The sequence below is a fragment of the Girardinichthys multiradiatus genome, chromosome 20 (assembly GCF_021462225.1).
Source record: "Girardinichthys multiradiatus isolate DD_20200921_A chromosome 20, DD_fGirMul_XY1, whole genome shotgun sequence".
In the NCBI taxonomy this organism is placed as follows: Eukaryota; Metazoa; Chordata; class Actinopteri; order Cyprinodontiformes; family Goodeidae; genus Girardinichthys; species Girardinichthys multiradiatus.
Genome location: NC_061812.1, coordinates 43,129,613 through 43,156,032, shown reverse-complemented (window position 1 = coordinate 43,156,032; position 26,420 = coordinate 43,129,613). Strand labels below are relative to the sequence as shown.

The 26,420-nt window shown below is 40.2% G+C and overlaps 1 protein-coding gene across 1 annotated transcript; it reads left to right on the top strand.

The window, feature by feature from the left end:
• The first annotated feature begins 1,104 nt into the window (after positions 1 to 1,104).
• Positions 1,105 to 14,873, top strand: mdfic2 (MyoD family inhibitor domain containing 2). The gene is made up of 3 exons (XM_047348563.1): positions 1,105 to 1,747; positions 7,149 to 7,340; positions 14,447 to 14,873. The coding sequence occupies exons 1-3, from the start codon at positions 1,651 to 1,653 to the stop codon at positions 14,704 to 14,706; spliced, it is 549 nt and encodes a 182-aa protein (XP_047204519.1). The 5' UTR covers positions 1,105 to 1,650; the 3' UTR covers positions 14,707 to 14,873.
• The last annotated feature ends 11,547 nt before the right edge of the window (positions 14,874 to 26,420 follow it).

Sequence of the window (26,420 nt, the reverse complement as noted above, 5' to 3'; positions counted from 1 at the left end):
TCTTACCAGCGTTGCGGTCTGAAGACTGTATTATTTGCCTATTCCTTTATACAAGATAGCTCAAGTTCTCAGGTCAGAAGGAGAACATCTGTAAACAGCAATTTTTAAGTCTAACCACAGAATCGTTGTGAAATGTAGGTCTTGACTTTGACTGAGCCATTCTAACATATAAATATGCTTTGGTTTAAACCACTCCATCTTAACTCTAACTCAGTGTTTACAGTTGATGTGCTGTTGGAATATTAACTTTTTCCCCATTCTCTCTTGCAAACTCCATGTAGAATGATCCCAGGCCAGAAGTCAAACTCAGGACCTTCTTGCTGTAAGGCAACAGTGCTACCAACTGCACCACCGTGAAGCCCTGAATTAGTGTCCCAAAAATGTAATTACTTTAGGCAAAGTGAATCATGTGTGTGTCCCATGAATAGCATAAGACAAATCAGACCAAAGGTACAATCCAAAGCAGGGATGGTAATGATAATGAAATTACCTGGCTCAGGAAGTGGAATATGTACCACACCTCTACGTCAGTCTGCATTGCAAATAGGAACTCTTCCATTGAGTAAGGTGTCAGTCACAGTGATTTCTGTGCAGATCTGCACAGCTCACTACAGTGCAGATGTTCACTGGAGACAAATAAGGTGCAAAATCTGCTACAGCTTGCTTTCGTCTTTTATCAAAACGGCATGTACCCGAGAGATTCTGTACAAAAAATAATCTGTTCAGTGTATAGCAACATAATACATTATAAAACAATGACTAGCGATGGAGCATAGAGGAACTGCAGCTCCTCATTTCAATTTGTGTTTACACTGAGTGCACCATAGTGGGAGTATTTTTCAACAAACACTCTCATATCTTAATTTTTCAATTAGCATGACTCTTGTTCTCTGAACATATGCAAACACAGCAGGGTGTCTATTAAAATGCAGCTCTAGTGTTGAACCTAATTAGAGTAAATTAGATGGCTTTTTTTCTGTGGAATTTGTATGCAGCTCTCTATTCACCATACTTTGCCCCTGCAAAACAAAGCAATCCACTTGTTGTTGCAAGCATACATACACCACCTTATATGGAGTGACCAAAAAGAGATGGAACAATTTTGCTGATAAACACATCTTCGATGACTATTGGTATTCTCTGTCTTCTGCAGTATTACTAAAACATAATAAAGTCTCCTGATGGTGTGTCCCGACTGCTCAATAATGCATTTGTAATGGGAATTAGAGGCAGAATACACCATTTCCTTCCATTTAGAGCTACTCCGCTTTGCCTTTGGCTTCATCATCACTTCACAGAAGGAAATAACTCAAACTAATAAAACGCAGCTGACGTGATGTTCGGATAGGAGTGGATCTGAAGTATTTTTGCCAACGTCATTGGAACATTAGAGGAGCTTGCAGTACAGTGGGCGGCAGGCCAAATGGACCCTTTCGCAATGCAAAGGATAATTTTTCCTGGATGCTTGCTGCTTTGACGAAGAAAACAACTGCTTCCACACCCAGGACAAGAGGACGATGTTGCACCCAGAAAGCAGATAGAAGCTGTGTTTTCTTAGACATTAAGTCATTCTGAACTTGTGACAAGCTACATGTTTTGTTCTTAAGATAATCAGGTTTGTCAGACCTGGTGCCTTTTTTAAGTGATGCAATGGAGCAGAAGGCAGTTGAAACCACTCAGAAAGCTGATGTGAAAGACAAAGGGATAGTAAACATACATGAGGACAACTCTGCATGGACAAGAGGAGGTAAGTACCTGTCTCTCAGGTGTGTAAAAAGTGTCTCAGTGTCACTAATGAGTCGTTATGTTCCCTGTTACAGTAGCGTAAATTGCTTTCATGATTCCTTTTTGTTTTCTTTAGTCCTTCTGGATTTTATTTACAACAACAAGCAATGTATGTCCTGTCAATTTCATATGATAGTGCAACAAAGTAGTGCATCTATGTGAAGTGAATGGAAAGTGATTTAAAAAAAAATAAAAATCTGAAAAGTGTGGCATAAATTTGTATTAGTTGCAGTCACAGCTCCATATCTTTCTGGTATGTCTCTTTCTGCAAAATAGCTCTAGCTCAGTCAGATTGAGTGGAGCATCAATTTATCAGTTTAAAGTCTTATCATGACTTTTCCATTGGATTTGGATCTGGACTTGGACTGGGCCATTCTAACACATAAATACCCTTTTATACAATATATCTCTGGCCATATGTTTAATGTCATTGCATTGCTGGAAGGAGAACTTCTGTCCACATATTTCGTCTGTAGCACCCTCCAACGGGTTTTCTTTCAAGTTTACCCTGTGTCTAGTTTCATCAATGTTCCCAGCAGCTCTGACATGCTTCCCCTTCCCTGCTGATGAAAAGCATCCCACGGCATAATACTGCCACCACCATGTTCCCTGCCGGAATGTTGCTCATAGGGTGATGTGCATTATTTTCCCACCACACATGTTCCTTGGTATTCATAATTTTTATTTGTAAATAATTATGAAATCCACATATTTTCCTTCTCCTTATATGGGTTACTTTGTCTTGGGACTGCAACATATACGTCCAGTGAGAGACAGTAAGGTTTGTGATTTAGACAAATTATAAATGTTTAAGGTGTATGACTACTTTTATACCTGTAGTATTTAAAAAAAGTTTCATTTTGCAATGTAGTTGTTTACATAAAAATATGCTTAGGTTTGTTTCAGCACGTAAGGTATGTTGGTGCTGTACTGGCTGCATATGTTATTTTAGTTTAGCAAAAATATGATTAGAGCCTTGATATTTCCGGTAATCAAAGAATATCATCAGTTTTCTAAGCAGTGGAACAAAAATTTAAAAATGCACAGTATGCCTGCATGCGTAATTTTCCTCTAATAAGGACTGCTGCACCTCTTATTTCATTCATTAAATGTAGCATCTGGAGCATCAAGCTAATTTTTCAGTATGAGTCCACCTGTGTGCCAGTATTTTAAATGCTAAGATTCCTTTACCATTTTGTAAAGTGGATTTTGATATGGGTTTCCCAGGGCAGCATAAGAAGGTGAAATGGGAGGTAGCTCATGAACAACATAGGAAACATATAACTTATTTATCTTTCAATTCTGTCCTGAACAAGTTTTATATTGCTTTTATGACCGTTTAGTCATTGTGGAGTTGGCACCCCCATGTTTTGAGTAGGTAGGTGTTCAGGGCTGTTGCCCTTCAAGCTAGAAAGAATAGTTATGAGTAATAGTTATGAGTTAATAGGAATAGTTATGAGTAGTCAACATTATATGACAGATGAGAGACAGCTAAGGAGAGCAGGGAGCTCAGATACTGAGGGAAGGTAAGTGATCAGGGAACACAGAAAACTGTCACTAACACAGAGTAAACACCAGCAGAATACAAACCAACACAGAAACTCCAAAATAAGAGCTGAAACACTTGACAGTGGGGTATCACAGTTCTTTACGATCTGCACAATGAACCATATGATACTAATCTCCAATTTCCCGTCCCAAAAAAATAGCATGAGAGAATGATCCTCTATAAAAGAAAATTTTACTTTAACTTGGTCAGATTGAAAGGACACGTAAAAGTGTACAATAAATGTGTGGGACACTTCTAGGACACTTCTTTCTACCATGGTGCTTATTGCACCAGTATGATGCTAATAACTGGTCTACACTCATTGGTACTTAATTACATACCCCTTGCTAGAACTTGGTTGTGACATTTTTTACCTTCAAAACTGCCTTAACTATTCATGGCACAGTTTCAACAAGGTGTTGGACAGATTCTTCAAAGATTTTATTCCATATTGACATGGATGCATTCTACTACATATTAATCAGCCACACATCCATGATACAAATCCCCTGTTCAATCACATTCCCAAATGAGTTCTGTTAGATTCAGATCTGGTGACTGTGGAGGCCATAGGTGTCAAAAAAGCTGTTTGAGATGACTTGAACCTTGTGATATTGTACAGTATCCAGCTGAAAGAAATCATCAGAAGATGAGCACACCATTGTCATAGAGGGGTGGGCATGGTCAACAACGGTACTCAGTTTGACTGTAGTTTTTAAATGATGCCCACTTGGCACTAAAGGACCTAAGGTGTGCCAAAAAATTGCACCCCACAATTACACCACCAGCACTTGATACAAGACAGGATGGATCTGTTTTACATGCTGCGTATGACATTTATGACCTTACCCTCAAATATGTCACAGATGAAGACATTTTTCCAGTTATTGTTCTATTTGATGAACCTTGTTCCCTGTCTTGTTCTAAGATGACAGTAGTAAGACGCAGTCTGATCTTCAGAAGTTCAGCTGCTTCAAGGTTTGACACATTGTTGGTTCATAGATGGTATTCTGCATACCATGGGTGTAACGAGTGGTTATCTGATCTACGGCTCCCTTTCTCTTATCTTAAACCAGTCTTGTAAAATTCCCAGTGGATCAGCAGTTTCTGAAATATCCACACCAGCCACTCTGGCACCAACAACTATGTTCAAAGTCTGATGCCCAGTGCAAACTTTAGCAAGTCATTTTCACCACATATAGATGGCCGAGCACTGGGTTACAGTTATAGCCATATTATTGCCAAATAACATGACTGTAACTAAGTATTTGTTAACAAGCAACTGAACTAGTGTACTAAATGAGGTGGCCAATAAGAGAGTAAAGTGGAAACCAGATATTTGAAAAAGCTGTATGAAGACTAAACCTTTCCTGTTTCAGGTTGGTAGGATTATCAAAATATTGCTATTTTCTAAATGCCAAAATAATGAGAGATTTTTTTAAATCATTTTCTTTAATTCAGAACATTGAATATACTAACACTATTATGCCTTTAAACAATTTGAGAAAGCCAAGATGATGATGATGATGATGATGTCATAGCTTTAAACACTTCTAATAGGTCAGTCAGTCAGTCATTTTCTACCGCTTATTCCATAGTGGGTCGCGGGGGAGCTGGTGCCTATCTCCAGCAGTCTATGGGCGAGAGGCAGGGTACACCCTGGACAGGTCGCCAGTCCATCGCAGGGCAACACACAAACAACCACGCACACACTCATTCATACGCCTAAGGGCAATTTAGAGTTACCAATTAACCTAACAGGCATGTCTTTACTTCTAATAGGTTAACTCAAATATTCTGAGGTAAATGGAGGCCTGTGGATGCATTTAATGGCAACCCATCAAATACAATGATATTGGGAGGAAATTTGTGAACCTCCATGAGCCTGATTCATTCTTGGGTACAATCTCCTGGTGTCTGAAGGTGCCACGGTTATCTGTTCAAATAATTCTATGCAAGTTTAAACAGCATGAAAATCTCCAACCATCACACACTGTTCTAGAAGGAGGTAGGTTCTGTGTCCCAGAGATAAAGGGGTTTGGTGAGAAATGTTTATAGCAGTCTTAGAACAAAAGTGAAAGACCTTTTGAAGATGCTGAAGCTGCTAGGTCTGTGTCATTATCCATTAAAATGAGTCCTGTACTGACATTGGCTGAAGGTCCACTCAAAAAAGCTGTTACAAAAGGAACAAAAGCAAGCAAATCGCCCTGCAGAAAAGTTGAAAATGGTTGTAAGAAGCTTTTTGAACAATGCCCAAAAGGTTTGACATGTCATAAAGCTTAAAATACAGTTCTAGCAAATACTAAGGAAATATGTGTAAATCTCTAAATTTTAAGAAAGTTAAAAAACAAAGGGGTTCACTAAAAAAATAATTTTCTCATTATTCTGGCATTTAGAAAATAGAAATAATCTTTGTAATTCTAACTGACCTAAAACTGGAAAGGTTCAGTCTGATTTAATGTCAGACTAAATGGGCACATTTATCTCTGTGACATGTTGTATTTAAGGTATTTAGCTCTCTTTAAATGATTTGTCTACCTACTTTTTTGTAATGTGTCCTCTGTCCTGTTTGGGAGAGCAGCACCAAGAATTGGTATCTGAGTGCCAAGAAGAAGCTCAACAGATTTACTTTCACAAGTGGAGCATTAGGGTTAACGCTATTATGCTCCGCTTGATATACATATGAACCTTATTAGAAACTGCTTTGGGATTATTTTAATTGCAATGGACATGGAGACGGTAATGAAAAGGAAAGAGGGAGAGAAGGAGAAAATGAATAGAGGAGAGAAAGAAGGATGAAAAGATTACAAGAAAAGACTCTAGAAGACTGCTTCTACATCTCCAGAAACGTATATAACAACGGAAATGTTACAGAAAAGTGCACATTACTAATGAATGCAAAATGTATTTGGTAGTTACAGCTCAACATATAATATCTGTGTATCTGTTAACACCTGAATCTAAACACCTGTGGGTGTAAGTGTGTATATATGTATATAAGGTTTCTTCATTAAAATATGCAACAGTGAGTGTGAAGAGCCACAGACCTGCCTCCCTGGACCCGAGACAGACACTGAGAAGGACTGAGCCTCAGACATCCAACGGCCCCCCAGATCAGGAGAACCCTAGAAGGACCACCACTGGGACTACCGCAACCCCCCCAATGAGAAGACCAGAGGAGAGCACAGAGGAACCACCCAGCAGCCACAGTGCAGAAGCCCAAAGGAGCTGCAGCGACGAGCCCACTGGCCCCGCCGGCAGCCATCTACGTCGGAGCAGATCCAGCCATGGAGGCAGAGACCCTGAGGCATTTCTCCCCCCAAGCAGAGGCCCGACAGAGCCAGGGGTCCCAGGCCCCGGCAAGCAGCCACCAGGAGTGAGCCAGCACACTCCGAAGCACCCAGCCCAGGACACCGAAAACCACCAATACACCAGCGAGCAGAGACCCCAGCCACAAGCAGGGAGTAGGCTCCAAATGGGGGGCCTAAGCTGATCCAGGAGAGACGGCAGCCCAAGACCCAACCTGACACAAAAACAAGCAATGCAGTCACAACCACACATTCCCACCCTCATGCGTACACATAAAAACCTACTTCTGCTTTCTGAAATGTACGTTTCACTGGTCCTATGCCATAAGGGCGTGAGGCCACACACTAAAATAATGTCACATTAGTCATTTAGAAGACTAGTGTCGAATTTCCATAACTCTTATGTAAATAGAAGATTCAGAACTTGTGAGCATAAATCTTCCTATAATACCAGAAAATATTTCACGTATTTCCTTTCCTTTTTTTTTTTTTTTTTTTTTTGACAGAAAGATTACAAAGTCAGGATCAGGCCAGCACATTGACGGTGACTGTCTCTGCAGAAAATAAACCAGGGGTTACCAGTGGAGACCTTAAACAGCAAAGGGAGAGTCTTTTCCCTCTGAAACCAACGAAATCTTCATTTCCTTCATCTGGCACCACAATTGATCTGTCTTCCTCTCCAAAGAGCAACATGGGAGGTTAGTCTCAGCAGCGAAACCTCTTGATGAACAGACAATTAAATAATTAGGAGAAAACATTTTTCGTAATAAGTGCTGCATTTTAACTAATGTAATAAAGTGGACTATAATGTTCCTCCAAAGGGAATAACACATCTGGTACAAATACATTATTGATTCTTTAGTGCTATGAAAATGCTTCAATTATTGTTGTTATTTGTTGAGATCTGTATTAAATTAACATTTTTATTGGCTGGGATGTCGCAACATCGTTTCTATTTAGATCCCGAGAGTTTAAGCATGAATCTTGGATGTTCTCCCTGTGGGTTTTCTGTAAGTACTCCGGTTTCTCTTAGAGTTCAAAAACAAACACAACAAGTGAATTGGTCACTCTAATTGAGGTTTAGATGTGTTTATAGTCTTGCCTCTGCTTGTGGCCTGCTGCTGATACCTGCGATATGTTCCAGAAGAAGTTGTAGGCTCCTTAAACATCTCATACATTGATAGGGTAGTACAACTAGTTTAGTCCAGTTAAGTTACCATAACTTATTTGTCAGTGTTTTAGAAAGTTATCAGAATTATAGTTTTCAGTAGTTTTATCTGGAATTCAAAAAAAGGGTGTATTTGAAGTTTTTTGACAAACACTAAAAGTATGTCTACTGCATAACTGGAAAGTGGAAGGCAATAATAATAATAATAATAAAAGAGAAGTGTGGTATGATTTTGCATTCAGCCTCATTTATTCTTAAACCCCTAAAGAAATCCAGTACAACCAGTTGCCATGAAAAATCCACTAATTAGTAGACCATCTTTGTGTAATATTATCTCAGTATAGATCCAGCTGTTCTGTTTCTGGCCTCAGGGGTTTATTAGTGAATAAACAGCACCCCAAAGACCAAGGAGCACAGCCGACAGGTCAGGGTTAAATATCCTAAGCTTTGAGGATCTTCCAGAGTACTGTTGAATCTATCATATCGCTTGGCGATTCAGGGGCATAAACCTACCGAGCCACTGGCCAACCACTTAAACCAGTGGTGTCCAAATTTGCCAAGTTTAAAGTACAGTACAGCTACAGTTTATTTTGCAAATTAAAAATAAAAAAAAATAAAAAAGATTTCATTTTGTTTTACCCTTGCCTGTTCAGCATTGAAATCAATATGCAATATTTTAATGAAAAAATCAGCAGAGTCAGAATTTAGGGGGAAATTGGATCATAAATGATTGAGGGTGTCGCAGATAACCATGCATTTGACTATTTTTTTAATTTTTAAATTAGAATGCAATAGAGAGGCAATTGTTTATTTAAAAAAGTTGTATTTTCATAACGTTAATGAAAGGATGCGCTCAAGTCTTTCTTTTAGTGAATCTCAATGGATGTTTGTGGCCCCACTTTACATATACATTTAATAAAATAAAAAAATAAAAATAAAAACAAACATGGCTACTAAAGGACAAAAACATTTTCCATTTTAAGATTTAACAATTTGTTTTAACAATTTCCCCTACAATTTTACAAATTGTGCATCAAATGTCTGTGCTGGAAGACCAAACTTGTGCTGTTTTTGAATTAAGGTAAGGGGCCACACAAAAATCATTCCACCATTGACTTAAACCAACAGACTGGGCATTAATCAGAACAGTTGTCAAGAGGCCCAGTGTAACTCTAGAGGAGCTGCGGAGATCCACTGTTCAGGTGGGAGAATCTAGTACTTTCAAAAAACATTTCCATCATTAACCCACAAAGACAAGACACCCCTGAGCTGCTTGTAGCTGTTCAAAAATCCCAAGTAAGGTTGGCGATATCCTGCACTGCTGTGAGCTTTCATAAACCAGATAACACGGGGCAATTACATTAACACTACGCATGAAATCTACAACAGGGCTCTCTTTTAGAAACAGCAGTGGTGTGGACATCCTGTTGTTGACTGACAGAGCAGATGGTTTCAATTATTAATTAAAGATCACAACTTCTTAATGTTTTTGTCTAGATTAATTTCTGGGATCTTATTAACACTTTTAAATCCTGCACAAACCGTACGTTATCACTACATCGATCCCTCAACCTGTGAAGCCAGGTTGCCCTTGTACAAGTCAACCACTGGGGGCCTAGGACTACCTCGCTTGGCGATTCAAGGGCATAAGAGAAGCAGTCAGACTTCTCTTGCCATATTGTTTCTATCACAAAACAATAAAAATTCTTAAAGGTTTTGTAAAAACTTCTGTTAAGAGGAAAACTACAAGGCTGTGCACTCCACAAAGCTGGCCTTTCTGGAAGATTGGCAAGAAGAAAGCCACTGTTGAAAGAATTACATACAGGCCACAACCCATTTGGGTCACAGCAAACATGTGAAAGAAGATGCTTTGGTCAAATGAGACCAAAACAGAATTTTTTTGCCATCATGCAAAACCATTTGTGTGGGAGAATACTAACAACATTTATCACCCTTAACAAACTATTGACACAGTAAAGCATTGTGTGTCGGGCCAGTATCATGCTGTGGGGATGTTTTACTGTTTATAAGAAGGACAGAGATGCTGGTCAGAGTTCATTCAAAGATGGATGAAGCTAAATAGAGCACCGATCTAGCAAGTATATCCATTATAGGCTGTGAAGACACGTCCTTTCATCTCATAACCATGCCATACTTTGTGTTGGTCTGCAACATAAAATTCCTAAAAAAATGGTTGAAATCGATCAAAGCATGTTCATTTGTTGGTTCAGTCACTGTTCATACCAAAACTCCAACTGCGAGTCTTATGAGAAGACTTGAAAATTGAATCTAAATGACTTTTTTTGAAAGAGGAATGGGCATAGAAATTCTGTCTCTAGGTGTTCTAAGCTGGTAGAGACATATACCAAATGACCTGCAGCAGTAATTCTAGATATTGACTAATGGGGGCTAATGCAACTGATGCCGCACTTCTCAGATTGTTATTTGCAAATAAAAATTGAAAGCCATGTATCCTCTTCCTTCCACTTCACGATTATGCTTCACTTTGTGTTGATCTATCACATAAAATATCATTAAAACACATTGATGTTTGTAGTTGTTTGCCAAATTATGGAGCGCTTTTGCACAGGACTGCATGTTGTCTAGGGATTGTCTGCTAAATGTATTTTGATTGTAATCAGGCCTTAAAGGCCAGCTCAATTATAGAGACTATAAAACACCAGATTAAAGGTTAGGCTTCTCTAAAAGCTTTGCAACACAAGTTGGGAGGATTTCCCTGTGACATTGTCTTCCGTGAGTCACTGGCTCCTCTTGGTCAGTGTCGTTTGATGATCTCACACTTTATAGTTCCCAAGGGGAAGCATTTGGCAAAGGCCGCTAGAAAGACTCAAAGCGCTGTTTCAGTGCAACCACAAGAAACATTGGAAACACTCCTGACAAAGTGTACAAGAGAGACTTCTGGTAATTGATGATGTCTCCAAGCAGCTTTCTTGTTTGTCTCTCTATAAAGGAGGAAGTCATGATTCCCTAAATTATGCATGGGTAAAGGAGGGAAAAGAGGCTTTAAAACTGTTACAAGACATAAGCAAAGACCAGTAGCTGGGGTTGAGATGATTTACAATGCTTAGCAAAAGTATTCATGCTCCTTGAATTCTAATTTTTCTTTTGTCATGTTACAAGCACAAACAGTGTATTCTATTGAGATTTAACTTGACAGACCAAGACAAAGTAGCATGATTGTGAAATGGAAGAGCAACATGGGTTTCAAATATTTCAACAAAAAAATCAGATAAATGTGGCATACGTTTGTTTTTAGCACCTTGTTTTCAGCACCCTTCAATCGATTTCGAACAGCCACCTTCTAAATAGAAGACCACAACTGAACTTTGAACTAAATACAAAACAGCTGGTGTTGAGGAAAAGTAAAATTGAGTAAAACTTCCATATCTATTCATATGGATGCGACACTCTTGAGATTTGTGTTTGTGAGTATTTTTAGAAAAATGAACACAAATCATTTTCCTTCACATTTATGTGCTTCTTTTTGTTGTTGTGTCTATAAATGTGTGCTGAAATGTGTGCTGAAATGGATCTAGTCAAGTTGTTAGGAAATATCAATAAATATCAATAAATCATTAATAACGAATTTCAATAAATTCCCATAAATTCTTTATTTTAATAGAAACTGTCGTAAAAGTTTCTGATAAAATAAAGAATTTATGGGACAACACTTGAAAACTAGGATCTAATAACTAACCATAATTATACAAACATTTGCCTGCACTTATCAGTCTAGACTGTAACAAGATAACACAGACTGAAGAAAGTACAAGGCAACAGCCACAAAATGCATACAAAAATGATGATGGACTACTTCTCTCCAAAAAGTACAACACATTGTGTTATTTTAAAGCAAATAGGTTAAAATTGCACTTGGTCATTAATATAAGCATATGAGAGAGTGTGTGTATGCCTGTATTTAGGACCAACAGTGACTGCCATCGCCATTTGGTCAGTCTGGTCTTCCAACATGAGTTGTAGGTCTGGTAGAAAATATTCTTCGTGTAAGATCATTTGCTACTTACCAGTTGGTGTTTCGAGGTGGTACAGGGGGCAAGGGATCTTGGGAAAGGCGGGACAGTTGAAACTCTAATGAGGTCTATTCGTAGTCCTTATGAAAAAATAGAAATGTGTGTGACATGCGTGCAAGGTTAGCAGCAGAAGGTTAGTTGTCATGCAAGGCCCTATTTTAGCACAACTATCAATCCTGAACAAAATGCCCCTAACGATAAATCATAAACACCAAATTTTTAAAGAAAAAAATAATGAATTTTTCCTCTTTCAGTTCAGGCTTATGTCATGTGATTTTTTTTTTTTTGCACCTTATGATCAAATGAAAATTCCTGACATGGAATGGGGGTTAAATACAACTCATCAATATTACACCCCGGTCCTTTTTGGGAGGTAAGGATTGTGAAATCAGTAATGCAGTACAAAGCAAAGATGGCTGCAGCAGTTAATGTGTGCTCACAGAGCGGAGGCATCACATGATACTCCAGTACCTGTGTGATTGGAGAAATATGTTGATCAGCGGAATCTGATGAAGAAAATAGCATACAACAATTTGCCCTTATTCAAAGGATTGAATGATTGCGTCACTATCTGTTTTCACTGTTGCACTCTGTAGAAGTTTGTAGTTTGTAGAAGTTTTGTGTGTGAAGGCACTCTCGATTTGATCTGATTTCTCCCTGAGTCTCCTTCACTCCTTCTCATTCCCTCTGTCTCCTTCAGTGATAATAGTACGTGTAATAAATGCATCATTTTTGTAGCTCTGGAGGTGAGGGTGTCGGAATTGGTATGTGGAAAAACCAGCACATAGCCGAGGCCTCTTAGCCAGCGATGGTAGCTCCCCGTAGCAGTCCTTCAGCAAAGCCTGCGCAGCCGGGACCTCAGGCTGGCTGGGTGACAGCATGTAGGAAGCATGGTCCAAGATCCCAGCCCATGGGTCACCACCAACCCGTCTGGATTTCTAACAGATTTTTCCCGCTCAGCGACACACCTGCTGAGAAGCCAGCTCTGGTAATTGGCAGCTCCATGTTTAGAAACGTGGCACTAGAGACACCAGCGACCATAGTCAAATGTTTGCCAGGGGCCAGAATGGGCAACATCAAATCCTACCTGAAACTGCTGGCTAAGGATAAGCGTAAATACAGAAAGATTGTTATTCATGCTGACAGCCGGTTACGCCAAACCGAGGTCACCAGAGTTAGTGTTGCTTCGGTGTGTAAGTTTGCCAAAACAATGTCGGACTCCAAAATTTTCTCTGGTCCCCTCCCTAATCTGACCAGTGATGACATGTTTAGCCGCATGCTGTCATTCAACTGCTGGCTGTCTAGGTGGTGTCCAGAAAATGATGTGGGCTACATTGATAATTGGTGAACATTTTGGGATCTGATCTGGAGCATCCATCCCAGTTTGCAGAGAGCAGCTCTTCTTTCTAGGAATCTGCCTAAAAAACAGCAAAGAGAGTGAGGGTTGCAGGTAAACCTAAATTACTGAGAGCTTTTTATGGAACTGAAGGCTTGCAATGGTTTCTTGAAAGTCCGGTATTGTTCTCTCCGGTGGGACAGCCTGGCCTTTATTCCTAAACTAAAATGCTAAGGAAAGGATTTTTCAGGTCAATCCATCACTAGGACGCTCAGGTGCAGTTGTGTCTCAGAGGAAGTAAATAAGAACAGAGAAAATTCAGTTCCTTTTTTGATCCAGGATGTTGGAGATGTAAATAGCTGAATGGTTCAAAATAAAAGTCTACATTTTTGGCTAAAAATTATAGTGACATATTAGGTCGTAATTTTCTGACCCACATGCAGAACCATGAGCAGAAACCAGTAACGTTTTTAATAAGCTTTATTTTCTGACAGGAGCAAAGTCACGGGGCAGTAACAGGAGCAAGAGTCGGGCGTACTGTGAAGGACAGGTGAGATTAGTAGGGAATATTGTTGTGACTCTAGTCAGATGTTTGATGAATAATGAATGGGTAGCTTATTGTGCTGGGCTGGGAATGACGCTCGGAGGGATAGCGGCGATGTGGGAGGCGTGCGCCGGAGGAGGGTTAGGATCCGGGTGTCTGAGTCACTTGTCCGAGGAACCGTTGGAGAGCAGGCGGCCAGGTGGAAGCGGTCGGATACTGCGGAGAACAGTCAAGGAATTGTTTGTCCGGTTTGGTTATTGTCTTCAGAGGGAGGCTGGATGGGTTCCGGAAATCGAGCAGCTTACTGGACCTGGAGGTTGCAGCAGAGAGCAGGCTTAGGCAGACAAGAATCAAAGATTCTAAAACGTTCTCAACAAACAGAGTTTCTCAGAGGCTTGAGTTACCACTATGTGGGACCATCAGGCGAAGAATGTTTGTTCTGCAGCTCCTTATAAACGCTCCAGCCATGATTATTCTCAGGTGTGTGGCATTAAGCCGTGCGACACGCCCATCAGTGGCTCCCCTCAGGGAAGGCAGACTCAGACAGACATACACAAAAACCCACATCATGACAGATAGAATGTGAAAGTTAACCAATGGCTATAAAAACCTCCACAATGTCCAGCAGGGAAGACAGACAAAAAACCAAAACCAAAAAAGACAAACAAGAACAAAAACAGCTTTTCTCTGTTTGCATCCCTCAGTTGACTGTGCTGACATTGTCCTGAACTGTCTCTTCTGCCGGTTCCACGACATGATCCCCATCCTTCCTGACTACTGCCAGAGACTCACCAATCACTGCTGGCCAAACTACAAACATGTCGACCGCACCGTAGAGTCTTCAGACAGCAATGATGATGATGACTCTTGTGTGGAGCTGGATTGTGGTTGGTTTGGGACCTGCCATGATGCAAGTGACTGTCTGGAACTGGCTATGGAGGTTTCTGAAATATGCTATCGTTAAGGGGAAACCCAAGAAGAGGGTGTCTCAGGGCTAAACAATTGGAATTACACTACTAGCCAAAAGTTTTACAACCCCTTTCTCATTTACTGGTTTTCTTTATGTTTATGACTATTAACATTGTACGTAGATTCTCACTGAAGGCATCAAAACTGTGAATGGACACATATGTAATTATGTAGCAAAAAAAAAAATTGTAAAAGACCTTAAAATATGTTTTATATTTTAGATTCCTTAAAGTAGCTGCCCTTTGCTGTGATGACTGAAATATTAACCTTTGGCTGTCTCTCAATGAACCTATGCGAAGTTCTTTTAAGACTCTTTGGAAAACCATTTCAGATGACCACCTCATGAAGCTCATGGAGAGAATGTCAAGAGACCAAAGCAGTCATCAAAGAAAAAGGTGGCTATTTGGAAGAATCTAAAATATAAAAACATTTAAAGCTATATCACACTTTTTGTTTACTACATAATTCCATGTCTGTTCATCCATAGTTTTGTTGCCTTTGGTTAGAATCTACAATGTAAATAGTCATGAAAATAAAGAGACCCATTAAGTGAGAAAGTGTACAAAAACTTTGGACTGGTAGTGTATAAAGAGAAGTATCATGCTTACATAGATTTTTGCATGCATGCATGCACAGATGGTTGTCATGAGATTGTAATAAACCTGTTTAATAAAATCTCTATTGACGTGTTTTGTTACAACATGATTCAGTATGTACATAATTCAGTTGTAAAAGATAAAATGTTGGCAGTAGAGTCTGAATTCACATTTATGGAAAATGTAACCAATTAATACTGCTAAATAAGCTTACCTAGTTTTTGAAGTTGGTTGTGTGTTTTTACTTTCCTCATCCGTTACTCTGATCTCTGTTGTAGTCATTGTTAGCTGCTGTCACATTGTTTCCTAACTTGCATGTATGTTTGCATATTGAAAACGCGTGGGTCTAAATAGGAAAAACAGAAGGGGATTTTGTGGAACATCAAGTCCTGTCACAATTATTTTTGTCTTTTGATGGCTTCTATTATAAATAGTGTGTGCACTGGGATCAAGGATGTGGAGAACACAGTGTTTTGTTGAAGCAAGACGGGGTAAGTAACTTTTGCTGTTTATTTTTTCATGTTTACAAATCAACTGACTGTCTGAGAATACCTTTCAATTCTCCAGGAGTGCCCCCAGGTGGTCAGAAATGATTGCCCAACTAATCAGAAAGCATGGCAAGATATGAGTTTCAGTTTCAAGCATCCAGCATACTGACTGATTCTTTATCAGTGCAGACAGCATGGTGTATTGGTTTTACAGTTGTGGCACACATACATGACGTCTGAACACTGCAGCACTTATGCAGCAAAACTTTGATGATCAAATTGTGTATACTGCGGTGTCTGACACTTGATGCTCCCACACACGCCCCCTTATATCCATTCCACATGTGCCAGCTCCTTGGAAATCAAATCAATACTTTACCCACCAATGGTCCACACATTCCAGATTATGTCAACATCAGACCAATCATTCTTGTTGCTTAATTTAGCGCTGACCTGTTTTTGTTATTGTATTATTATTTTTAATCTTAAAGGTTTTTCACTTACATAAACATAATTTTATACTACACATTCATATGGTTAGCTTGTTCAATGAGTTGGAGGAAGTTATCTCCTGGTTCAGGTTAGTATTCACTAACACATGATATGGTTAGACTTCTTAACACCATATACCAATTTGTAAGGAAGTACTTGTACTGAAAGCAGTACATTTCTCTTCCATTTACTAAATAGTACCTGTGAAGGTTGAACAATATGAATATGAGGTAAGGTGGGCTTAAATTGCTTCTAAAAGAATTCAATCTAACTTTTATGCTGTCATACACTATATAGCCAAAGGTATTTGTCTGTCTACTTTTACCTTTTCATGACATCCTAGTCATAATCTATAAGGTCCAATTTGTTGATGGATCCACCGTTGCAATCAATAGCAACTTTAACTATTCTGTTTCTTCCACAAGGTTTAGTAGTGTGTTTATAGTTAGATCAGAAAACCAGAATTTCAGCCCCCACTCTAATTCATCCCAAAGGTGTTCAAGAAGGTTCAGGTCAGGACTCTCTGGACCTGAACACCAAACTTTATACACCTGCAGCCACGGAAGGGATTGGAACACTGCAATTAATTGATTTGATGGTGTGACCCAATACAAACATAAATTAACAGGATGATACCAAAGTTTCTAGATTTACAGAAGAGTTGGGAAAGCTATGTTGTGCTAGCTATGTGTGTAAGCTCTATTGTGAACTGTAATCTTTGCATTGCACGCTTCTTTTTACATTGCACATTGTTGCATGAGAACTTTCTACATACCTGCAAACCGCTTGGATGCACTTCATTCCCAAGGAATCTATGTAAACTCCAAAAAACAGAAATGACCCTCTCAAGAATTCAAGCTTCGTTTATCCATTGTATCATGATGGAGCAAAAAACAAAAATGACTTTTGTGTCCCTATATTAAGAATTTTAGATTTTAAGATTTGCTCTTACATATTAAAACCCACAATTCTTGTTTTCATGAGATTATATGAGACATGAGATCATAATATTATAACTTAATGTAATATTTTTTTGCCAACCAAATGGACCACTGACCATTTTTCCTTTAGTTTATATCATATTAGTATTTGCCCAATTCTACCTCTGCTTTAAAATCTTACATCATAAAAATACACATTTGAATAGTAGAAGAAACCAAGAGAAACATTCAGACAAAAGGATTCTGACAAGAATACAGTAGCGTTATGGAGCAACCATGGCTCAATGGGAAGAGTAATCCTGTTGCAGCGGGAAAACTGTGGGTTTGATTCCAGCTTCCGTCTACCACATGTCAATGTAGTGGTGTAAGACTGTGTGCATTTGTGAATGCAAATGGGTAAATGTGGTTCTAGTGTAAATAATTTTGATTGGTTAGTATGACAAGAAAATCAATCTAATAATTAGGGCGATTCTTGAAAAGTATGTTCTATTGTCTTCTATATTAAGTAAAAGTAATAAAATTATCATTCTCTTTTGTCCTACTTTCTTTCTTTGTTGTTTAGAGTTTCAGTGAACAGCCAGGTTGAAGGACTGACTATTTATTCAGGTTTCTGTGGTTGTCGTATGTTCTTGTCCTCTTATTCAGTTTCCTGGTCTGTTTCTTCAACCTTGTTTTTTATGCTTTTCCTCAAAAATAATTGCTCCACACCTGATTTTTATCATCATTAGTTCCTTTGTGTTCTACTGGGTTTTCATGTTCAGGGCCAGATCACTGTTTTACCCCTTGCTTGTCTCTGTTAAGGACTATGTATGAATGTCTTCGCATTTTGTTGTTTTGTTGCATTTTGTTGTTCTACACCTTTCAGCTGTCTGAAAGGTCAAACAAAAAGATGGTAAATACTTTCAAACTATTCATTGTTTTCTATAAATAGGTTTAGTAAAAAAGCATTAACATGCCTGCAGTGCCAATTCCCCCTTACAGATTTCTTCAGTTTATGTTTTTTTTTACACTAACGTTTTAGATCATTAAACATATTTTAATATCAGACAAAGATAACCTGAGTAAATTCCAAAAGCAGTTTTCAAATGCTTATTTCATTTATTAGGGGCACACTATCCAAACCAACCTGGCCCTTTGTGAAAGTATAATTACCCTCTTTGTAGAATCATGAATTAACTGTGATTAACCAAATTTGACCAGTAGAACCATGGCTTCACTTAAACAGAACCTGTATGACAACAAGAAGTAGGCTAAAATATTTAAAAAAGCAGCATATCATGCCATGTTCTAATAAAATACAATAACATATGAGAAACATGATCATTGACATATCAATCAGGAAATGGGCTGCATAACCATTTCCAAAGCTTTTGGTACTCCCGCGAACCTCAATAAGAGACATTAGTGGCACAAGTTGAGAGAACACAAAACAGTGGTGAACCTTCTCAGGAGTCTACTAAAATAACTCTGAGACAGCGTCAACACCTCATCCAGGATGTCACAAAAGACCTCAGAATACCTAAAGCACTTGCTTTAGTTGGTGTTGTGTTTAGGTTTTGTGAAAGGACTCATATGTAGAGATGAACTGAGGTAAAGCTGATTGTTCTCAGCAGAGAACAATGAGAAACAGTGAGCTAATATACTGAAGCAGGGGTGGAACCTGGACAATGAACCAGAAGAGCGAATCAATGAAACCAGCTGATGCAAAGTGAAGGCAGAGCAGTTGAAGGAGGGAGACTAATTAACAACATAGAAACTCAGGGGAGTATACTATTGTATATGTATACGTATAAAGAAGAGTAGAATAAAAAAAAAGAATAAACTAACAAGGAAAACACCTAACAACAATAGGCATAGGGAAATGCTTTTACGAACGCAACACGATAAGAACATAGTAAACAGGTCAAAATACAAAAATCCCCATCGGAACCTGGTAGAAATATCCATGAGAACCAGTTATGAACACTCCATCAGAACCAGGTCCAAATTTATCAGAACCAGTGAGAAAGCACTACTCTGTGACTTGTGATAGTAAGACCATCTTCATAGGTCCCAGGGGAGCAACAAAACAGCGACCACTTGATGTCAGGTGCTTAAACAGCTTCTAAAGCTGTTCAAATGCCTGAACAAGAATTAATCATTTTAAAGGGCAATTTCATAGACTTTTGCATATGGGCTGTACCAAGCATTATGGATGGACTGAGTTAATATTAGCCAACATGCTAGTTTTACTACATTAACATTTAGCTAGCCTTAGCATTTTTGCTAATTTCAGCTTTTACACCGCTTTTTGCATACTAAAAGGAGTAAATCAATGTCAGCCTTCATTGTAGTGATAGCCAATATGCTAATGTTAGCATTTTAGCTTCTCTCTTTTTATCCTTTCTCCTTCTGTCCCTCCCTTTTCTTGTCTCTCTTTTTCTCCTTTCTGCCTCTTTCTTCTCTCTATACTTTTTGCTTCTTTCCACCTTTTTCCTTTTTCTCATTCTATCTTTTCTGTTTCTTTCTCTTCTCTTTCTTTTCTGCTTTTCTCTTCTTTCTGGCTTGTTCTCTTTCTTGTGTTCTTTAACAGTGTTGATCATTTTTACAGTCATTTTTCAGCATCTTCTGCTTCGTTCATTCAGCATTTACATTTTCTGTTTCTTTGTCGCCTTTCTGCCTCTTTCTGTCTCATGTGTTCTTCAGCGAATTGTTTTTTTATTTTTGCAAATTTTTACTTTTTCAAATTTCTTTGGCATGTTCTGCTTCCTTCATTCAGCATTCACATTTTTTGCTTCTTTTTAATCTTTCTCTTCTTTCTGCCTCCTTCTATTTCATGTGTTCTTCAGCTAATTATCGCTTATTACTTTTTCCAATCTTTTCAGCATCTTCTGCTTCAATCATTCTGCAGAATGCATTCTCACGTGTTGTTTCACAGAAACAGCAATTTTTCTAGTTAATATATTTTCCATATGTTTTTCCGTTCATAACTAGTCCTACAATTTTCAACCGATTTCAACAATTCTAGTATCAAAACGTTCGGCTCGTTCTGGAGGATTATGCTATGACTTTTGGTAACTTCAGCTATTATAATTTTTGAACACAAAAGAAATTCAAAATACAAACACCTTAGGGTTGTGATAGTTAAATTCATTCTTCATGGTTCGACAATGGTCTCAGTGAGGGGTCTTTCCACACTTCCGTTAGCTGTTCACCATCTGGGGTTGGAGGCCAAGAGAAGGAGCGGGCCTTCTGGTCGTGGTCTAGGCTGGGGTTGGGAGTTGGGTCTTGGGGGTCGATTGGTGCTGGGGCTGGCATTTCAGCTCTCTCAGGATCATTTGGTTTTTTTTGGATCTTGGTCCCTCAGCTCGGTGGCCGGTCGGTGGGCTGGTGAGGGTGCAGGGCAGTGTGCGGCGGTGATTGGGATGTAGCTTCAATTTGGTGGAGGGGCCAGGCGGCCTGCTTGGTGCGGTGGGGTATGCCGTGCGGGAGTGTGTAAGGCCGACATGATTGGCACCTCCAGGGTTGGCGTGGTGCCCGGTCTTTGACGTGCTGTGGTGGCTTCCTTCTGTGCCTTTAGACCGGGTCGCAGTCGGGTGGGTGGAACGTTGTTGTACCTGCACTGGGGTGGCTGACAGGTTGTGCTAGGCCTGGGCCAGTTGGCCGGCCCGGCCCGTTTACCCGGCTAGAGCATGTTTCTCTCACATGGTTGGGCGGGCTGGGGCTGCTGGCATTGGCCGGATGGTTGGGCCGTGTTGGTGGTGTGCAGCTCCGCTGGCTGTCGTGTCTAGGAGGGCCCGCGGGCTGAATGGTGCTGTGGAGGATTTGCAGCGTGTGAGGTGGGGGGGTTGCGTCCTCTTTTTGGGATAACTGGAATTTGAATTGGCTGAGCGCTGACGGTGGAGCTAAGCTGTTTGGTTTTTCTCTGTGGGCTGTTGTTGCGGTGGCATTAATGCGGTGTGTTTGTGTGGTTGCAGGGGCATGGTGGGGGCTGCCGGCCCTGGGTGCATGCCACCAGCCGTGGACCTCTTGCCGGGTGAGTTTGTCCCTTCTTAGTGTGGGGTCAGGGGGTCTGTTGTGAACACAGTGCTTGGTGGTTTCTGCTCTGTTGCGGTTGTGAGGGGAGGCTGTGGCGGTGTTGCGCAGGGCCCTTGCCTTGCCTTCACGGCATGCTGTGTGTAGGAGGGCAGAATGCGGCGGGGTGCTTGGAGCGGGGTCGTGTGTGGAGCTTGTGCTGTGTGGATGTGACTTCATCGGCTTTTCGGGGGGTGGAGCTCATCAGTGGGGTTGTGCCCCTGTGGGGAGGGGATTCATGGCCTTTGGGTTCGGTGGCATGTGTTCGACATCTGTGTCCTGGTTGGGCGTGGCCCTGTGGGGAGATTCATGTTGGTGTTCATGGGGGGTGGGGGACTCATGGGCCTGGGGTCGGTACGGGGGTCGGGGTGTGGGCCGGGGTGTCTCCAGTTTAGGCACTGGTCTGGGCTGGTGATGGGGCGGTGTTGGACCACTTGTTGCTGAATATTGGACTACTTGCACAGACACCAGGCCTCCTGATGCTTTCGGCCATTTTGTATCCAGGACAGTCCGCTCCTCCATATCCCGTCAAGCGACTGATATGACGGGGCGTCCCAAGTCTGACGTCATGAGACGCTATATAGGAAGGCGGACATTTTGAAAACTCGCTTTTTCAGCTGGAAATCTTGACACGGTTACCACGCAACTGGAGCATCCTCTGGAGAAGAAGAGATCCCACGTGGAGTCTTCATTTATTTATCTCTCTCTCATTGGCCAACAAATCAGAATCAGAATCAGAATCAGAAAAGCTTTATTGCCAAGTACGTTTTTGGACATACAAGGAATTTGTTTTGGCGTAGTCGGTGCAATACAGTACAAATTAAACAGTATAAACATATCTACAATATAATATAAATATATGTGCACAGTTTTAAGTGAGTGAGAGTAAATGTAGAGCAGTATAGGATGCAAGAGCAATACAACAGTGCAGGTGATCATTGTGCAAGTATGGCAGTGCAAGTAAAGCAGGAGTCCATGCTGAGCGTTAATGTAACGCATAGAGTTACAGGTTACAGGTGTCCTGTCAGCAAAAAAAAAGGGGGGGGAAGGAGAGTGTCATGGTGGTTTCCGGGCTTTGTTAACCAGGCTGGTGGCAGATGGGAAAAATTCATAACTGAGGTTTCTGGAATGAGAAGGCCAGGAATTTTACTTTGCCGATCGAATACGTGAGCTTAACACGTAACTAAGAACACGGAGTTTCGAGGAGTCGAACCGCCACCGTGTTTCATCTCAAGTCGACTTTTGATGGTCAGATCATATTCTTCCTTTCCGCCAAAGAAGCCGGAGGACGACGTCTGACCGTTTTCCTTGAAGTTAACTGTGGACGCGCAATTAACCAACTCCCCCTTGTTCGCTCAACCCCGCTCAGAGGAGAGCCGACAACGAGTAAAACTATCTCTATTTTTATTTCTTTATTAGAAAGCCTGGGCAGGGTCAGAGGTTGTAGAGCGATCAGAATCGCTAGTTAGGATCTCATGTGCTCTGAATGATATGTGCATGTAACTTTGTTATTGAAACTTTGATGTGTTGATGTCTGGAGCCGCTGTGTTCCTAGCTTTGTGCGTGTTTCACCATCTGAGAGTCAACGCAACCCAAGACTGGACTGTTAAAATAACCCCGTGGTGAATTTTACAATTTTCCTTTGTCTTCAACCTCACTGTGCTAGCTTGCCGCCAAAAGTTAGAATCCTTTGTGCTCAGGAGTTAGGGGGAAGTTTTATGATCGGACATCAATGAGTACAGTCGGAGCTGCGCTCCCACCCCCCCTTTTTGTCAAATTATGATTTGTACTTATAATTATTGATCAAGATTAATCAATCAATAATCATAACCCCCAACAGGCGGTCTGCCTGTCTCCACCCCGGAAGGAAGGGGACCATCTCCTGGTCCCAGCGACTGGTTGCCCCAGGGGTATCGGTACCTGGACTGGGTTGTGGTAGTCCCGGTGGTGGTCCTCCTGGGGTTCCTGTGCTCTGGGGGGCCTTTGGATGTGTGTGGCTCAGATCTCCAGCGTGTCTGTCTCACATTTACACCCACAGGTGTTTAGATTCAGGTGTTAATAGATACACAGATGTTACATATTGAGCCTCAGTTACCAATAAATACATCTTGCATTCATGAGTATTGTACACTTTTCGGTAACAATGCTGTTATATATGTTTTTGCAGGTGTAGAAGCAGTGTTTAAGAATGTTATATTATATTCTATTCACCCTTGTTTCTCTCTACTCTTTTCTCCTTCTTTCCATTTTTCCTTTTTGCCCCACCTCTCTATCTTTCTTGCTTCTTTTTTTTCCTTTTCATTTCTGTCTCAATGTCCATTGCAATTGAAATAATCCCAAAGCAGTTTTACGCTATAATGCTCTGCTTGTAAAAGTACATTTGTTGGGCTTCTTCTTGGCACTCAGACAACAATTCTAAGTGGTACTCTACTGGACAAGACACAGTTAAAAAAAAAACAATGAGGGAATTCAAAGGGCAAAACTACTGCTGAACAGAACACAAAGGCCTGTCTGACCTTTCTCAGAAAAACTACTTGATGATCCCCAAGAATTTTAGGATAATGTTCTGAAGACTGATGAGACAACGGGATGTTTCTAGAAAGTGTGATTCCTGCTAAATGTGGCATAAAACTAACACCACATTTCAGAAAAAGAACATTGCAGGAAAACTTGGTGGTGGTAATGGGATGATGTGGGGCTGCTTGCTTCCATAATTTCTGCTCTCTAGCAGAAAATCTAGAAAAAGAATGTCTGAGCATCAGTTTGCGATCTTTAGCTTAAGCAAACTTGGGTTATATAACTGGACAATGATTCAAAGCACACCAGTAAGTCCTCCTCTGAAAAGCTTAAAAAAAGATTTTGGAGTGGCCTTGTCAAAGTATGAATCTAAATCCGATTGATCCTATTTTGGCAGACCTTAAATTCATGTTCAAGAAGCAATGTTGCTAAATTTTGCAAAAAGTTTATTTTTCCTAAATAAATCAAATCATCATTTGAAAACTGCATGTTGTATTTAGTAAAGTTATATTTGATGTTAAAATTTATTCAGTGATCTGAAATGTTTAGATGTGAAGAAAGCAAAAACAAGAAACAAATCTGCAATGGAGAAATACTATCCACTGCCCGATATTTTATTGCAGGAACAACTGAGTAAGGAACAGAAACCCAGCAATCTGTCGGCCTGTACATTCCACTGCTGTTCTGTTGATACAATGACACACCAACAAGCCCCACAGCTTCAGCATGATAGTCTTTCTAAAGTACTTATAACAAACTTGAAGCTGGTCCCCTTTTGAGCGAGCCTATTTCAGTTCAAGTGCCACTGGAAACTCACAAGCTGTTGGATATGGCATTTGTAGGACACTTGTCTTTGTCACTCCCCTCAACCCCTGTCCTCAAAGACGGTTCTCTCAAGTGTTAGATAACTATTTGGATCACTTCACTCTGAAACATGTCCTTGTGAAACAACAGGAGAAAGACACTGCTCCTTCAGTGAGACTAATGTTAGATAGAAAAACGTTGAGGTTGAACTTTATATTCAGTCTATGAATGCATATTCACTTATTTTTTCTCTAGATCGACACGCATCATATAGCTTCCATGTCTAGATCTCCAAACAGGTTTAGTAAAGACCAAATAGATAAGATCATAAAGTAGTCCCAGGTGATGTTTTACACTCAGGCTAAATATTATACATAATATATAAATATTATAAACAATTATACAAGCTCTTCTTACTGTTAATAGCTTAGCTATGGTTCAACTAGGCTTAAGCTGAAAGTTTTCTTACCAGCTAGAACAAGCTGCAAACAGTGCTACAAGAAAAGGTACAATTGGCAGCTCTTTAACTTTACACTGTTAAGTTGAAGGTTGCTCTTTGTGACCGCTACACTATGTGCAGCTGCAAAAATGATGAACGACTTCAACATGCCACAGTTTGCACTCTGCATATTATATAATGTTGATAATAACCCACGTCACATTGTACGAATAGAGTTAATAGGTCCTGGACTGTATGCTTTATTGTGATAGCCATGGTAGGATGTTAGTGTTGGTGTTCTTTGATGTTCCCCTGAAGCACTATCAAACCCATCATCTTCTAATAAAAAGCACATGGTACCACAACAAACCAGCCAAGAGAGGGCCGCCCACCAAAACTCACACACCAAGCAAGGAGGGCATTAATCAGAGAGGCAGCACAGAGACTAAATGTAATCCTAAAGGAGTTGCAGAGTTCCTCAGCAGACTGGAGAATCTGTTCATAGGACCAAAATAAGCCATACACTTCATAGAGCTGGACCTTATGGAAGAGTGGCCGGAAAAGCAATTACTTGGTGTTAAAAATAAGAAGGCACATTTTGAGCTTGCGAAAAGGCATGTGGGAAAGTCCCCAAATGGTATGGAAGATGGTGCTCTGGTCAGATGAGACTAAGATTTAACTTTTCAGCAATCAAGGCAAAGGCTATGTCTGGTACAAACCCAATACATCCCATCACCCCAAGAACACCATCCCCACAGTGAAACATGGTGCTGGCAGCATCATGCTGTGGGGATGCTTTTCAGCAGCAGGGTCTAGAAAACTGTTCTGGGCCGAGGGACAGATGGATGGCGCTAAATAAAAAATTGTTGGTACCCCTCGGTTAATGAAAGAAAAACCCACAATGGTCACAGAAATAACTTGAATCTGACAAATGTAATAATGAATAGAAATTCTATGAAAATGAACAAATGAAAGTCAGATGTTGCTTTTCAAAAATGCTTCAACAGAATTATTTAAAAAAATTAACTCATGAAACAGGCCTGGACAAAAATGATGGTACCCCTGAACATAATGTGACCAAAGGGACATGTTAAATCAAGGTGTGTCCATTAATTAGCATCACAGGTGTCTACATTCTTGTAATCGGTCAGTGGGCCTTTATATAGGGCTACAGGTAGTCACTGTGCTGTTTGGTGACATGGTGTGTACCACACTCAACATGGACCAGAGGAAGCGAAGGAAAGAGTTGTCTCAGGAAATTAGAAAGAATATTATAGACAAGGATGTTAAAGGTAAAGGTTATAAGACCATCTCCAAGCAGCTTCATGTTCCTGTGACTACAGTTGCACATATTATTCAGAAATTTAAGATCCATGGAA

Coding starts and splice junctions, on each gene's coding strand:
- mdfic2 (XM_047348563.1), top strand. CDS start 1,651: ATGGAGCAGAAGGCAGTTGAAACCACTCAGAAAGCTGATGTGAAAGAC. Junction 1,748..7,148: donor CTCTGCATGGACAAGAGGAG/GTAAGTACCTGT, acceptor TTTTTTTGACAG/AAAGATTACAAAGTCAGGAT. Junction 7,341..14,446: donor TCCAAAGAGCAACATGGGAG/GTTAGTCTCAGC, acceptor TGCATCCCTCAG/TTGACTGTGCTGACATTGTC.